Genomic DNA, 16,606 nt, shown 5'->3' with positions numbered 1-16,606 from the left:
TCATAATATTTAATTTGTATAGAGCGCTGTGTGCCAGTCCCATAATTCTTACATATTTGTAACCTGTCATTCAAGAAGAACTAACTGATATTTGGGATAGAAACAATTTTATTAAATAAAGTGATAATATCACAAAGTATTTCCAATCCAGTATTAAACATATTATTTAGAATTAGAGGAAAATAGAGAAATGTTCTGGACATGGAGCTGTTCTTGTGTCAGTGATCTGTAAAGCTGTAAACACAAATTACAAATGGATGCATTGGTGGGCGGGGCCTGGAGAGGACAGTACACCACTGAAGATGTGTATCATTCTGTAGTGGGTGTCAGATTAAGTTAGCAGTTTGCTAAAAGCATGCTGACATATAGTCATATTTTGGCTCCTTAATGAGCTCATAATGGCAAACAATTTTGGCTGTATTCATTTCTATCATTGATAAATCCAGCTATGACCCAGAAGTCTTTACATAGGTATGAGTCCCACTACAGAATAATCACATGACCTCAGTGGTGTATCGTTCACTTCAGTCCATTTTTAATGTCATTATTCCAGTCTTCATGTCCCTGTAGAGGGTCCATCCTCAGCCCCAAAGCACTGTCTGCTGCATTCTGCAGCTTCCGGCGGCTGATTTGTTTCTGCAGCTGCAGTTTGTTGGTGAAGAACACCGTTCTCCAGCCCACTTCTTTGGCCAAATCCTCCATCCCTGCAGTAACAGTGTCACAGTGTTTCCTCACCGTCTGCTCCCAGAATTCCTCTGAGCTACACAGCTGGAGAAAATTACAATCACATCTTTTCACCAAGTGTGTTTCAAATAGGAGTTCATCTTCATGACACATAAATGTATGACATATGACACTTTTCCACTGCAATGTACCTAATTTACTGGACTCTACTCTCTATTTGGTCCCTGGTCCCTGGCTGGTTTTCTATCGTCAGCCACCAACCCAAGGAGCGTTTGAACCTCTTCAAAAGTCCATGGTGTAATTTTTTACGAGCTGCCATTGTGAGTAGGATAAAAACAAATTTGATCTATACTGTAGCTAGTGATTTTACAGATGGAGAGTTTGTGCTGGACATCTGCATTGCGTGGCATAGAGTGACAACTCTCTCTGTACAGTCAACACTCTGCAAGGTTTACATGTCTCGGTTTTGTCCCTACTTGGCTCGCTCTGAACCACGAGAGAACAAGGACTAAAAAAGAACCTGGATTCCCAGGGATCAGGACCAAAAGGCGAGTAAAGTCTAGTGCCATTGTAACAAATGAATAACCTTCTGAACATTTTATTAAATAAATCCCATAATTTAAATAAATTTAGTGGCCAAAGGTAAGGGTAGCTACAAAACCTGTTTGAACCTTCGGCAGGTCTGGGCCAGCTGGGCCGCGTCCTCCAGGTCGAGCCGGGTTGAGATGTTCAAGAGTAAAGAGTCTGGGAGACGCAGGAGATAATCACACTGACCCTTACACACATCTCTGGAGTACTGCAGAACCTCAGGACCAAACACCATCAACACCTGACCTGCGGTCAACACCAGAGTCTGTTCATCATATTCATTCAGGAATCAGAGAATAGGCTGAACACATATTCACCATAAACATGCTGATCATCCTACAGTCACTGTTTAGGTTAATATCTGTTACTTTTCCACATATCTGCTAATAACATTTACATAAATGTTTCGAAAACGAATATATCCCAACTGGTACAGTGGCCTAAACTCCATCAGGAGATGGGGGTTCAGTCCTCGGTAATGCCTTAGGAGTCCTAGGCCTCTTTTCCACTGCAGGGCTGAATGGTTTATGCCACATCATTCTGAGATTATTGGCTAGTTGCTAGTTGAAATCAGATTTTTTTGGCTTGACTTATTAGTAAACATGACTCATGTAGAGTCCCCCTCACTGCTGCAGATGTTTAGGTTTGGCAGATGTTTCAGATCTGCTGTATTAGGTGTACAAATATGTTTTACAGTGTTGTCAAAATCCAAACTCCTGCTCTTTTGTCGTTTTATGTTAACTGCTGTGTCGTATAAAAATAAGAATAAGAATAAAAAGAAGTATTAATACACTTCATTCACAATTACTAACATTGAATAACGTCTTTAAATTTTCTAAACCAAAACACACACATACTTTTGAATACAACAGTATTATCACTAAGAACAGAACAAATCCATCACATGCTTTTGCAGTGCTATTTCTGGATAAAGCTCATAACAAATGCAGCGACCAATACATTTTTCATTGCCATTTTCACACTACTTCATCTTTAGGTTATGTTTTGTTGAATAAAATGACAACTGTGATACTGTGATTTTTAATACTACACAAGTTATCTTGAAATCACAGAGGAACAGGAAAATGTTTCGGAAATACAATTGTTACAAAAAAAAATGTTAAAATTTATTCATACACCTAATATTTCTTTTTTCATACTCTGCAGACTGCTGTCCTCTAAATAATCACTGTGAGACTCTATCACTTCTCCCGGCTTTGTGTTCCTTGAATCTATCCTCAGTGAGATCTTCCACCACCTCCAGATCACCTGCAACAATAAACAAACATATGCCACACTATAGCATCACTAGGAGTGTGTTCCTCTGCAGCCTTTAAACTTCAGGGAAGACTTCACAGTACGTATAGGCACATTACTGTGAGGATACGAATACTAATGTGGTCAGGTGTTTGGATGGTTAGTCCTTGCACTTTAAAGGCGCAATCTGTAATACTGACACCAAGCGTTTAAAATCGGAACTACAGGTGCTGGTCAAATTAAAATTAAATTAGAATATCATGAAATGGTTGATTTATTTCAGTAATTCCATTCAAAAAGTGAAACTTGTATATTATACTCTTTCATTACACACAGACTGATATATTACAAGTGTTTATTTCTTTTAATTTGATGATTATAACTGACAACTAATGAAAACCCCAAATTCAGTATCTCAGAAAATTAGAATATTGTGAAAAAGTTCAATATTGAAGACACCTGGTGCCACATTGTAATCGGCTAATTAACTCAAAACACCTGCTAAGGCCTTTAAGTGGTCTCTCAGTCTAGTTCTGTAGGCTACACAGTCATGTAGAAGACTGCTGACTTGACAGTTGTCCAAAATACGATCACCAACACCTTACATACACAAACAGGGCAAGACACAAAAGGTCATTGCTAAAGAGGCTGGCTGTTCAGAGAGCTCTGTGCATTAATAGAGAGGCGAAGGGAATGAAAAGATGTGGTAGAAAAAGTGTACAAGCAATAGGGATAACCTCACCCTGGAGAGGACTGTGAAACAAAACCCATTCAAAAATGAGATTTACAAAGACTGCTATGTTTATGGGACCATTATATGAACATTCCACAGTAAAATCTCTTCATATTCAGGATATTAATATTGTTATATTGTGTCTTCAGTGAGCCTTTCAGGTGTTTGAGACACTTTGAAAATAAAGAGGTAATATCCACGGAATGAAGCTAAAAGTGTAGTTTTTCCACTGTATGGAAGTTCGTACTTTGCCTTCTAGCGGCGACAGAATGCAACTATTGCACCATTTAAGGTGGAACAGAAAATCCGAATAAGAAACTGGCGAATAAGTAACGAACTTCAGCGTCGTGAAGCTGCGAGGCTTTTAAAACACAATTTTTACTCCTTAATTTGTTTAAACACACACACACCATCGAGAAATACTCATGAATCTGCTTTAGCATTGCTGTGAGAGGCAGCAGTTTTTAGCTTTGCGTGTTTCCTTTATCTATGATCACACACCCTGGACATTTTATGACTAAGTACAGTACATATACAGATTGCTCATTTAACTCACTGCAATAGTAACACAGTTCCTCTGTTGTATGTGGCTCTTGACACTGTATATGTTGTCCTTACACTTGAGATTGTACAAACTGAATGCGTGGATGATTATCTCTAGATCACAAATACCACTCCAGCGCAATCCAATGGAATAATATAGAGCTCCATCTCTCCAGAGAACACATCCTGTGCAGATGTATTGTTTATAAGTGTGTTTAGAGGTAAACAGAGTGAGTGTGTTTTACCTGTGTAGTATTTATCTGTAAATGAAAGTAATCCTTCATGGGCGCAGGACCCTGAGCGCTCTTCTCAAACAACACGGCCGACATTACACACACTGGCGTTGCTATGGCGACGGCTCGGCGACAAACTTGGTGACGTAACGGATATGGGAGGAGTTCACTAAAGTGAGCTTTGATCAGTTCCAAAGACCATACAGCGGTCACTCTGTAGATTTACCACCTGTTGCTCTGCATACTTTGTGAGTCAGTCAGGACCCCCACAGAGCAGGTATGATTTGGGTGGGGGATCATTCTCAGCGCTGCAGTGACACTGACGTGTTAGTAGTGCGTTAGTGTGTGTTGTGCTGGTACGAGTGGATTAGACACAGCAGTGCAGCTGGAGTTTTTAAACCCTGTGTCCACACTGGATGCTGGATTATTTTCAGTCCAACAGTGGCAGCAAACATATATCGGTCCACTGGTCTAAAATTCAGCACACCGCAGAGTGCAGGCCACTGCATGTCCACCATAAAACCACCCAGATTACTGTCCTTTCGGAAGGATCTGACGAGTTTGTAATCTCCTCATACTAATTATAAATTCAGAGAGACCTTTATTTTGGAAAATAAGCTATTACAGATATTACCAACAGCTATGAGAGATTCAGAAATGAACGAGCCTGATATAAAATGATTATAATGAAAATGTTGACACTGTGCTGGATTAAAATTATTCACTGATCTGATTTACAAAGAATAACAAAAGAAAGAAATTAAGGAAAATTCAATAAATTGGACTGTGAATGGAAAAGTGCTAAAATGATACATTTTGTTTAAATTTCTATTTAATGACCGGTGGTCTGCCCAGAAAATGCTGTGAAAAACATGAATGGCCCTCCATCTTTTTTGTCAATGGAGCAACCATGGTCTTCTTGCTATTAGGTCTGATCCACTCAAACCTATTCTTAATTATCTTTATTACTCATTATTAGCGATAACTTCTCCCGACACATTAAAACTGTATAACCTCCTTTTGCTTTCATTCACTACATGCAGATTTATGAATATGCTATAAGTCGTCCCCCCTCCATGTGCACCCACCCCTACACCACGTCTGTAGCTGGAAAGCCCCGCCCGATTGGTTCCTTATATGTGTGAGGTATGAAACCATGGGCATCTAAATCTATGTTTCTGAGACTGTTTGGACACTGCATTTACATTGGGGGAGAGGTTAATGCACAAGTAAAAAACAACAAAAGCACACTTCATACAGTAGTTAAAAAGCTTTAATATTTTTATACATGTATTTATATATGTACACATTAACTTATACACTGGTAAATGGTCAATCTGATGTGGTTCTATTTGAAAACACAAGTGAAACCTGCTTCTGCAACTAAAGGCTTCTGAAGCAGATCAGATATATATATATATATATATATAAACCCTTATTTATTCATAAACTACTGACCTTCTCCTTCTTCATCTAGACTCCAGAACTCGACCGAAACATCCAGCAATCGATAAAATCAGCCAATGTCAGTAAGATTTATCAGTATTAGATGGATAAAGCTTAAGACTATTGCTTTGAAATGACTCAGGATTTATTATGAGGCATCCATGTTTAGGGAAATGTTTCTGTTCTGATAAGGATCAGAATTGAGGTCAGGGAATGATAGTGGAGAAATACATCTGCCTAGTCCATGCTTGGAATTCAGAAACGCGACCTAGAGGCTCATATGTAGCTGCTCCAGATTTTCTAGAGAGGTTTTAGTGCTTCCACAGTGGGCACAGCTTAAAGCAGCTGAATACACTCAATAAAGAGGTCTGAAATGTTTATATCGGTCGAGCCCCATTACACCGTGAGAGGTTGTATTTCCTCAGCCATCATCTCCTCCACTGAGAAATCTGCTCTTTGTCATTTTGCGGTTTTGGTTTCAGTCTTTAAATTCAGTCATTTAACGTCCTGTTGGAGCCGCACCGAAAAGAAAAATCACTCCTTTCAGTCAGTCTTCACAGTGTCTGTAATTCACGTCTTTCACTTAGAGGAATAGTTTGATGAAAAATAAAATATCTGATTCACTGCTGACCCAGGACATAGTTGATCAGTTGTTTGGATTCTGAATTTGACTTTTTTAGTTTAGAGCTGGAGGTACAAGGCTAATTTTGCTAACAAACACTGGAAGTCAATAGTCACCCAAATAGCCTTCATAAATACACGTCCAAAGCCATGTCCATATTGTTATGAATGTGGAACAGATGAGTGGGTGTGTTTCAGGACGCAATGTGACTCACTGGACAATAAACCCAACAAAACTTCACAAGAGAGCTGGAACAAGAGAACACCATTCTGGATTAACCAGAATCACGTTTTCCCTTATCACAGTTAGCATCATTCCTCGTAAGAAGTTTCAAAACATGCTCTGTGCTCAGGCCTCCTGTAGAAGGTGGGATAGTATGGGAGAGCAAGGTGTGATACGGATGATAATGTAGTCCCAGGTTGAGCTGAAAATTGTGAATAAGGTCAGTCTGTGAAGTTTTATTTAAAAAAAAGTAAACTATTTGATCCAACTTATGAATATATGAACTGGCATATATTAATGGAAGCTATTTGGGTGACTATTGACTTCCAATGTTTGTTAGCAATGTGAGCCTCGCAGCTCCAGTCCTTAACTACAGAAGCAGAATTTTGACTCCAAATTAGTCTTGGCCGATCGACTACATCTAGGGTCTGTGGAGATTTGAAGACATTTAATTTCTCATAGAACTCTTCCTTTAAAACCTGGGTTCTCATTGCAGTCTCATAGTGAATAATGTGTTTAAAGGATTACAAATATTGATATGTACAAGGAGCTGAACTTCTAGCATAAAAACATTACTGAGTCAAAGCCATACACTGCCTGTCAAAAGTCTGGGGACACAGAGCACAAAGCATTTTAAATAAATGTGCATGTTTTCATTTGTCTGTTTTCTTTAACATAAACCCTTCATGGTCAACTTACTTTAGCATAAGGAAACTTGACAGAGTTTGGTTTAAAATGATAAAAGTTTAGTGTTAAAGCTGCATTCAATATTCATTCATTGCCTGTAACCTCTTGTAACCAGTTCAGTCGGTGGGTCTGAAGCCTACCTAGAATCACTGGGCACAAAGAGGGAAAATGTTTTTTGGAGTAGCCAATCTACCTAGCAACGTGTGTTTTTGCACTGTGGGAGGAAACCGGAGCACCCAGAGGAAACCCATGTGGACACAGGCAGACCACAGAAAGTCACTTGGAGTGGGTCTCAAACCCACAGTCCCAGGACCCTGGAGCTGTGTGACAGCGACACTACCCCTGTGCCACCATGCTGCCCCTCTTTACTCAATAGCTAATATATAAAGGTATATATACATTTCATGTGTGTGGGTCTAGGGCTTGGCCTGACTGAAAAGTCTCAAAAGACTGAAGTGATAAATGCTTTTTTTCACAAGACTGGGTGGCTGCTGGAGATGGTGAGGCTAATAGGGCCATTCTCCTTAATTAATTAATTCCTTCCAATTCGTCCATATTCTCTCACTGGTGAGCTCCTGCTGGTGTGGGTTTTCTCTCAGTGATGCACACAAAAGCTAAGTGGATACAGCTCCTCTTTGTGAAGACAATTCAGACTGGCTTTTTACTATGACCTGCAGTTTCCATTTTTCATCCAAATGGCAAACTTATTACTGAGCCAAATTATTAGGAACATATTAAATACATACCTTGAAAATGTAGTGAGTGATACTGAGTAATAAGTTCAAGCCTGCTCAGGTTTATTTTGAGTCTCACTTCTGTGAATAATTGTGCTGACATTAGTGACATATTAGTGCTTGGGAGTAAAGGTAAAGGTCATGCCCACTCATGCCAGTGTTTGTGATGGCACTAATACTACCTGACTGGGATATAAAGCACCTTTAGGACTTAAGTGTTTCACTATGTGCTTTGAACCGTATATTTGGAAAAGGAAATAATGCAGACTGTGATGAAAAATGGTTAGGTTTAAAAATTAACATTGTTTGTGAAACCAACGCGTTTATCTGCAATATTGTCACTTTATGACAAAATTAATACAGCCAGGTGCTGTTTACACTGTGCGCAAAATGTCATTCGGACCTCATCAACTGGAATGGTCAACATCTGTTTGGAAAAATGATTTCTCTTAAATTCTCTCTTGGTGAAAGTTAACGATGCAGTGTTTCCTGCTGCACAGGTCTTGTCCAACAGTGACAATAAACAATTGTTTATACATCAGTATCTTACTGATGCTATGTACTAATAAAAATAAAATGTTTTAAAAGAAAGCCAAGTGTCCCAAGGCTTTTGACTAGGGGTGCACATCTGGTGGAGTTTTTCAGAGACTCCAGATGTTTGCAATTTTGTTTTTGTTCTGAACACACAGACGAGGGAGAGGTGAAGGAAAACTTATGCATCTTCACAACTCTTTACTCTACAACTCACACTCGCAGTGCAGTGAATATAAAACACTCAGTTCAGTGTTGAAGCCGCGCCTTTGTGTGTGCGTGTGTATGTGTGTTCAGAGAAATGGATTAGTGGAAGATCCTCCCGAAGGATATGGCCCAGCTGGAGCTCCACTCTGGAAGAAAAAATTTATTATCATTACTCATACGTTCTGGACAATACACACACAATTTTATAGGAGAACAGGCCTGCTTAGTAACATACCACTGACACTTGAGGGGGGGTTGTTTGCTTTTCAGTTTGTACATAGTACAAAGGAGCTCTTCTAAAATTACAGACAATTTTCAGACCACTGCTGTGTCTGATCCACTCAAACCAACAAACACCACCACAACAGTGTAATTTAAAATGTCTAACAGAACCAGACATGACATTTAAAGTAAATTATATCAGCAATAATGTATTTCTTTCAATACGAGGGCCATATTCTTAAGAATATTCCATAAACTTATTTCCAAGTAGCAATGCAATGTGATGTGATAAAACAAAACAGACCAAAAGCTGAAAGTTAACTCCACAAAGAGCATCCAGGATGAGGACAGAAACATTTGATCCTTTGTGAAAGCTTCTTCGAAGCAGCATGGTATAACTCTTAAGGATTGGGGACCTCTCTGGTGGAAATATGTAACTGCATTTGACGTCTGCACATGCGCTTCCCGTTAGTTTGGATCACAGATGTAGAAAGGTCAGTAACTCTCTCACCATGAACGGGTTACTGGACATTTGAGGCTGACCGTAGTTTGGTGGAGGTTTGGCCTGGACATATGGGAATCCACCTGGAGGATGAAAGGCAAATTGACAATGATTTTAAAGTTTGTCATCTGCCCAACTGAATCATAGATCACACAACAAAACAGTGATCCGTATTTATTAAATCTGTGTTTGGAGTCTATGGGTTTTTCTGCTGTGTTTATAGCAGTTTTCTTCAGTATAAGTGAGTTAATGCACTGTTCAATCAACACCTAGTTTCTCCCTACAAACAAACAATACACAGGCTAGGTTTAGCTTGAGATATAACCCTATAGTTTTTTAAAACTGCTTGAGTTTCTGTACCGTTTGGCTGTGCATACGCTGAAGGAGGAAGAGGGTGGAAAGGTCCCTGTCCTGGAAACTGCTGCTGGAAGGTCCCACTGAAACTGGTGGGCAGGCAGTAACTCGCAGCATTCCCGAAACCAGCCGGCATACTCATAGAGCCTGGAACAGACAAACAGACAGCGTCCAAAAGATTGTAGACAAGCACAACAACAACAACAAACTCAGGGGCACCCATTCATGAGCACCAATTGCTCATGAATTTAGCCAGTCGAGAGAAGCTGCTCATGAGCCTAAGGTCACCTGCTCAGTCCTATAATTGGGGATGAATTGGATCAGTGTGTGGGTTCCAGGAAAAAAAAAATACATTTCACCCAACACCAGCACCTAACAACTGTAGTTGATATAGGCTGAATGCCATCAAATCCTCACAGCTCCCTTCTTTCTAACTTTAGGTCAAACAGTTATTTTACCTGAGGCGGACGCTCTGCCATTTGTCTGGAACGGATTTGTGGACATCTGCTCCCCAACCACTCCAGATGCCAGGAAGGGATTTGTGGAAGGAGCAGCTGCAAAACATAACAAATGTAAACAGATTGGGAAGATGTCTTCTTTGTGAGACCTGTCTCCATGCACTTGAACTTGTCTCACCTGTGTAACCCTGTTGCATGCTAGGAATTCCAGGAGGAGGCGGAGCTGCTATAGTCCCAGGAACAGCATCAAACACACTTCTCACACACACACACAGAGAAATAAGATGCAGAACTTTTTAAAAAGGAACTGAATGACACTTGTAAGGGTAATGTGCACATGTCCCCAGTAAATATTCTATAACAGCTCACTATTGATCTGAACCTATTTCCTGAGACGTCTTCCTTTCAGACACTGACCAGCTTCATACACAAGGACTGAGTTTCTAAATAGGAAAACAGGATTTGAGCAGCAGCTGATTGAAAGTAACAGCCAATCCACATAATAATAATAATAATAATAATATGCTTTTATTCCCCAAAATGAAGCAGGACGTGCTTGAGAGTATATTGCAGTGTAAAATGCAAATTGAACCCTCTGTGGGTACAGCCTCAGTACTACACCAGCAGTTAGATCTCACTGTAAAGAAGAGAGCATCGTTTATATTTAGACAGAGATCAGAAGCAGGCCTGATAGTAGAAAAAGTAGTCTGAGCTTTAATAAAGAAAGTCTTACCCCTGTGAGGCTTTGAGAGTGGAGCTGAGAGCACTGTCCAGTTCAGCGAGAGCAGCGTATCGATCCTCACTGGACAAACTCGACTGGACACCGGGCACAGGTACACTTGGCAGTGGGGGAACAGACACACTCCCTACACACACACACACAAAATAAAATATATAAATTAAAAATAGTATGACAGCCCTGTCCAGAAAATATTCCTCAGCATTCTACAGCCTGAAGCTGGGGCCTTATAACCCTCTAGCCCACCCTTGGCATTGGGCATGATGATCATTGGAGGCACTGGGAGGCTCTTGTGCAGCTGCTATATATTCCTTTTTTACCATATGTATAATGCACAATAAAATCAGACCTAAACCAAAGCCCAGAGGTGTATGGTACCTGTTTGTGTTAGGTGAGGGGAGGGCTGCGGATGAGAGGATGATAATGATGGGGGGAAATGGTGGGACACACTGGAGCTGCCAAACGAATCAAAGTTGGCAAAATCTGTGGTTGAACTGTTTTGAGCTATGGAACGCAGAGTGAAAAACACAAACAAAAAAAGAATAAATACACAAACAGTAAAAATAAACATGAAGGATGATGACATCTGAGTCACAGAACACACAGCACTGTGTTTCTGATATTGAGCTTTTACAAAAAATAAAAAATAAATGGGTGTGGCTTCTTTAGATTGAATTCACATTAAAAAAAAATAAATAAATAAAATAATAATAATAATAATACAACACACACCTCTGGTTGCCTGAAGAACCTTCAGAGATGTTTACAACCCGGGTTCAATTTTACCTGAGGGTCTGTTGAAATGTGCAAAGTTGGCAAAGTTGGAGGCTCCAGCTGATTGAGACACAGGAGCAGCGAATATATCTCCACCAAGATCCGACAGGAGATCAAACTTCTTCTCCACAGTGAGCTGAGAACGAGCTGAGACAGGAGACTATGTGAGAGAGAGAGAGAGAGAGAGAGTGTGTGTAACCTTGCTGGTTGGAATTGTTGTTGTTGGAGTTGTGTAAAAACCTGTATTTCCCTGGTGGCATACCAATATGTACAGGTGCAATTACCTGTCTGGTTGAGTTTAGCACAGGTGCGGTTACCTGGTTGGACGGAGTCTTGTTGAGGTGCAGGGTTTTAATTGGCTGGGGCAGGACCTCTGGGGTGCTGCTGGTGCTGCTCGCTGAGGAACCAGAAATAGAGGCTTGAACAGAAGCTAGAACCTTGGCCTGCTCCGGGGGAACGTACCTGTGATTGGAACAGGTATAAATACACACAGTTGTAAGGATTCTGCCTTTGTCAGTGTACTGCAGCTGCCAAACATGGTTCCATGATTGGCCCTCCCTCTCCCCAGTCAGGCACGGTAGTGCAAGTCCTCCAAGTATGACAGGTACACATGGCCACTAAAAATGCCCGTTTGTTTCCACCTGGTGTGTTTTATTGAAGCATACCACCACCCTTTTCATTTGATTTCAGGTCTAGTTAAAACACGCCTCACCATCTCTTCTTCTCGTACTTCTCTTGGAGGAACTCCTTCACTTTCTGAGGCTCACGAAAATCGGGAACAGCAGAACTATGGTCATCATACAGCCCCAGCCAGATGTGCTTACACACCTGTACAAAGAGAGTGAGCGAGAAAGCAGAGAGAGTGGTAACTTGGAGCCCAGAACCCACAGTTTTCACCCTCCACACCTGTTAATGAGAAATAGCAGTAGTACCTCGTTGCTGTGTTTCTGCAGGAACTCGATCTCCTGCTGTGTGAATGTGGTCATGGAGATGGACTTCACTCTGTGCGGTGGGTTAAGACCTCGCCTGGAACAAAAATGTAAACAATGGCTTTGATCAGTAAAGAAAATTATAGACAGGTAACAACAGAAGACAAGAGCTCAGAGACACTTGGAGGTTTTATTTCCAGAAAACAGCAGTGTTCTCTTCAGCTGTGTCTTATTCACTTTCCAGTGCACTATAGTGAATATAGTTTACTTTACAATTTGGAATACTCAGTGCACAATAAAAATCCCACAATGCAGCACAATAAATAGTATACATATTAGATACCATAGTGGATAACTTATACCCACAACACACTGCAGTGTTAGGCTTGATGACTTCCGCTCAGAAAATGGCATGAATTTAACACAGCCTTTGTGTGTCAGGTTTGTTTACATCAAGATCCCATTAATTTCTGACAAAGTCCTCCCCCCGTGTGGAAATTGGGACCATTTGGTGCATTTGCAGGTCTTGAAACCAGTAATGTTTTTTCACAGTTGGAACCAAAGAATATTAGACAGACTGGTCTAGTTCCCTGGTCTTTACCCAGAACACCATGGAGGACAATATAACATTCTGCAAATGACCCGTCCAGTTCCACAATGCCATAACACTTTGAGACTCAGCTCTTTCTGGAGCTTCTTTATCTCGACTCAAAACACTGTCAAGTTTCCTGCGGAGTTTTGCCTTCTGAAACTGGGGAAATACAAAACTGGAAAATGACCTTTTAGCTGATTTGGAAAGAAAATCTAAAGGTAATTAAAACAGGAACATGCTGCGGGTGTGTTTCTGGGGCTGTGTTCAGCACGAATCGAGGGGCCATCACATTTAGGCAAGTGTTCTCCACTGTTCTGGAGCTCTACAGGCTGTTCTGAAACCAATCGGAAATACTCTGTCTGTAACTGACAGAACTCATAATTTCCACGTGTATCATACTGCACTCTGATCTGACTACACTGTAAACAGTGGATAATCCATGACTCTGTCCTAACCATTTATTTCCGGCTCTGAACCCAACTCGACAACACCCCCTGCTGATCATAAGTCCTTGGTACAGGCAAAAGAAAAATTCCAGTAAAAACTGAGGTCAGGCACTGGAACTACCTTACCATTTAAGGTGGACTAATTCTTTCTAATCAGAAGTACACTGCTCAAAAAAAATAAAAGTGAACACGTTAACAACATAATGTAACTCCACGTCAGTCACTTCTGTGAAACCAACCTGTCCAGTTAGAAAGCAGCACTGATTGTGATGTGCAAATGGAATAGACAACAGGTAGAAGTGAGAGGCATTTGGAGGGGGCCGTAGGAGGGTAACAACCCAGCAGCAAGGAGGTACTTTTGTGCAAGGAAGAACAGGAGGTGCAGTGCCAGAGCCCTGCAAAATGACTTCCAGCAGGTGACAAATATCCATATTTCTGCTCAAACTGTCAGACTCCTTGAGGGTGGAATGAGGGCCCGACGTCCACAAGTCTGTGCAGGGTGATGGGCATTTGCCAGAGAACACCAAGACTGGCAGATTCCCCATTGGCGCTCTGTGCTCTTCATGGATGAGAGCAGGCTCACACTGAGCACATGTGACGGACATGACAAATTCTGAAGACGTCGTGGAGAACGTTCTGCTTCAGGAACATCATTCAGCATGACTGGTTTGGCAGAGGGTTAGAAATGGTGTGGGGTGGCAATTCTTTGGAGGGATGCACAGCCCTCCATGTGCTAGCCAGAGGTACCCTGACTGCCATTAGGTAGCGGGATGAGATCCTCAGACCCACTGAGACCATATGCTGGTGCAGTGGGCCCTGGGTTCCTTCTGATGGATGACAATATCAGGCCTCGTGTGGCTTAAGTGTGTCAGCAGTTCCTGCATGATGAAGGCATTGATGCTATGGACTGGCCTGCCCATTCTCTAGATCTGAATCCAGTCGAGCACATCTAGGACATCATGTCTTGTTCCATCCACCAATGCCATGTTGCACCACAGACTGTCCAGGAGTTGAATGACGCTTTGAGGAGATCCCTCAGGAGAACATCCGCCGCCTCATCAGGAACATGCCCAGGCGTTGGGAGGTCAGACAGACACGTGGAGGACACACACACACTACTGAGCCTCATTTTAACTTGTCTTGAGGAATTTCCACGGTTGGATCAGCCTGTAATTTGATTTTCCACTTTTATTTTGAGTATGATTCCAAATCCAGACCTCCATACGATAACTTTGATTTACATTGATCATTTGTATGTTATTTTGTTCTCACCACATGCCACTATGTAATGAATAAAGATTTTCAACTGGAATATATCATTCATTGATATCAATATCAATTATGTGTTATGTTAGTATTCCCTTTATTTTTTTGAGCAGTGTATTTTAGGTGTTAGAAACACCATTAAATATGTAAAGGAAAAACAGGCAGGAATGCAACTGCTGTATAAACTAAGATGGAATGAAACATTGGAATTGCAGCAATGTAACCGCTACATCATTTAAGGTGGAAAGGAATATTGGAATACTAGGAATGTAACTGCTGAATCATTTAAGGAGTACTGGAGAAGTGGAATACTAGGAATGCAACTATTGCATCATTTAAGGTGAAACAGGAATGTGAATAGCAGGAACGTAACTGTTGAATGATTTAAGGTGGAGTGGAATATTAGAAAAGCAGGAATGCAATTGCCGCATCTTTAAAGGTTGTGCGAGAACTCCCAACAAGAAATCGAGTTCAGACGCCAGAAGCAGTATTTAAGGTGGAAGGGAGAATCCAAATAAGATGCCACCTCTAGCCCGATTCCTATTTAAGATTCGCTATGACATAAAGGGATCTTCTGTTATGCATATCGTGACGTTTACTCACAATATTCCGGAGCAGGTTGTGCAGACGAAGGAACCCACGGTCATGTTGGCGTAGGTCGGTCCTTTCTGCGCGCAGTCGAAGCAGCTTCTGTTCGGCGGCAGCGCCAGCATTTCCCGCAGCAGCTTCAGGTGCTGCTCCTCCTGCCTCCGCTTCGCAGACATTGTCACTTTTGAGGGGAGTTTTAAAAGACGTTTGAGCGGGCAGGAGGGCAGCGCAGGTTCCTACAGCCCCAGCACAGGGCGCAGACCTCGGGCAGAACAGCCGCAGCCTCCAAGAACCACCTTAAAATCACTCTGCTTCTGGGAAATAAGGGACAAACACCAAGGCCTCTGCGCAGCTCCTTGTTACCGCTCTCTATAGGACCGGAGAGGGATAGGAATGGAAGTACAAGTCCACCCGCTTAACAACATTTCATTAACATTTCAGGTTACCTCCCTTTACAGCTGTTAAATTCGGTGGGATTTCTCTTTCTAGCAAATCTTTTTTTATTTATTAAAAAAGTTATTTTTTTATTAACATTATAAATAACTTTAAATAGTGTTAAGGTCACCATTCCCAAAATAAACAATCCTTAGAGGAATAAAAATCTCAACATTTTGCTGTGAAACACATTCCCTGGCATGGCGTGTTCCAGAAATAAATCCAACATCAGTCACTGACCTCTGTAATGTTTATTAGGTGTACAAATACATTTTAAAGCATTTTTTGTAACTTACAATTGCTATTCATAATTCAAACTTTCTCCCGCTCTTTTGTCATTTTAACTGTTGTTTTGTTAACTGTTGTGTAGTATTAATAGTGTCAAATGTGATTTTATCTAACAAGAAAATAACCTAAAAACCCAGTATTAGTACGCTACGTTCACAATCACTAACATCGAAATCCCATGTTTAAATCGTCTAAACCAGTGGGCGGCAACCTTTACCACTCAAGGAGCCATTTGGACCCGTTTCACACAGTAAAGAAAACACTGGGAGCCACAAAATCATTTTGAAATTTTATATGAAATAACACGGCACATAACAGGTTTTTTTGCCTTTGTGCTATGTATAAACAAACTATACTGTGTTACATTTATGAAATGAATGAGCAGAAAAATGAAATAACTATTCTACATGCAACAAAACATTTTTAACTCCGAAAAAAAGACGTTGGGTTGACGGTTAAGTAAAATACTCAATGTCTGTTTGAGTCCTTGTAGTAATGGGGAAATAAACTTCAATTAACCACTGGC

General features: G+C 41.0%; 2 protein-coding genes across 4 annotated transcripts; both read right to left on the bottom strand.

Moving 5' to 3' along the window:
• Positions 1 to 116: 116 nt before the first annotated feature.
• LOC136675849 (F-box only protein 36-like) lies at positions 117 to 4,208 on the bottom strand. Of its 2 annotated transcripts, none has more exons than XM_066652623.1 (4): positions 4,051 to 4,208; positions 2,412 to 2,541; positions 1,346 to 1,518; positions 117 to 768 (listed from the first exon to the last, which is right to left on the bottom strand). In XM_066652623.1, exons 1-4 carry the CDS (start codon positions 4,132 to 4,134, stop codon positions 520 to 522), a joined length of 636 nt encoding a protein of 211 aa, XP_066508720.1. In that variant the 5' UTR covers positions 4,135 to 4,208; the 3' UTR covers positions 117 to 519. The 2 variants fall into 2 exon arrangements, with proteins under 2 accessions (XP_066508720.1, XP_066508721.1); XM_066652624.1 differs by having other exon boundaries at positions 118 to 768; positions 2,433 to 2,541.
• Positions 4,209 to 5,365: 1,157 nt separating this feature from the next.
• Positions 5,366 to 15,751, bottom strand: LOC136675748 (arf-GAP domain and FG repeat-containing protein 1-like). Of its 2 annotated transcripts, XM_066652487.1 has the most exons (12): positions 15,373 to 15,746; positions 12,469 to 12,562; positions 12,249 to 12,364; positions 11,854 to 11,998; positions 11,549 to 11,696; positions 11,141 to 11,266; positions 10,757 to 10,889; positions 10,202 to 10,278; positions 10,024 to 10,119; positions 9,572 to 9,712; positions 9,221 to 9,294; positions 5,366 to 8,633 (listed from the first exon to the last, which is right to left on the bottom strand). In XM_066652487.1, the coding sequence occupies exons 1-12, from the start codon at positions 15,531 to 15,533 to the stop codon at positions 8,574 to 8,576; spliced, it is 1,371 nt and encodes a 456-aa protein (XP_066508584.1). In that variant the 5' UTR covers positions 15,534 to 15,746; the 3' UTR covers positions 5,366 to 8,573. The 2 variants fall into 2 exon arrangements, with proteins under 2 accessions (XP_066508584.1, XP_066508586.1); XM_066652489.1 differs by lacking the exon at positions 11,141 to 11,266 and having other exon boundaries at positions 15,373 to 15,751.
• Between the last annotated feature and the right edge of the window lie 855 nt (positions 15,752 to 16,606).

The sequence above is a fragment of the Hoplias malabaricus genome, chromosome X1 (assembly GCF_029633855.1).
Source record: "Hoplias malabaricus isolate fHopMal1 chromosome X1, fHopMal1.hap1, whole genome shotgun sequence".
NCBI classification, from domain to species: domain Eukaryota; kingdom Metazoa; phylum Chordata; class Actinopteri; order Characiformes; family Erythrinidae; genus Hoplias; species Hoplias malabaricus.
This window is presented reverse-complemented; position numbering and strand designations above follow the sequence as displayed.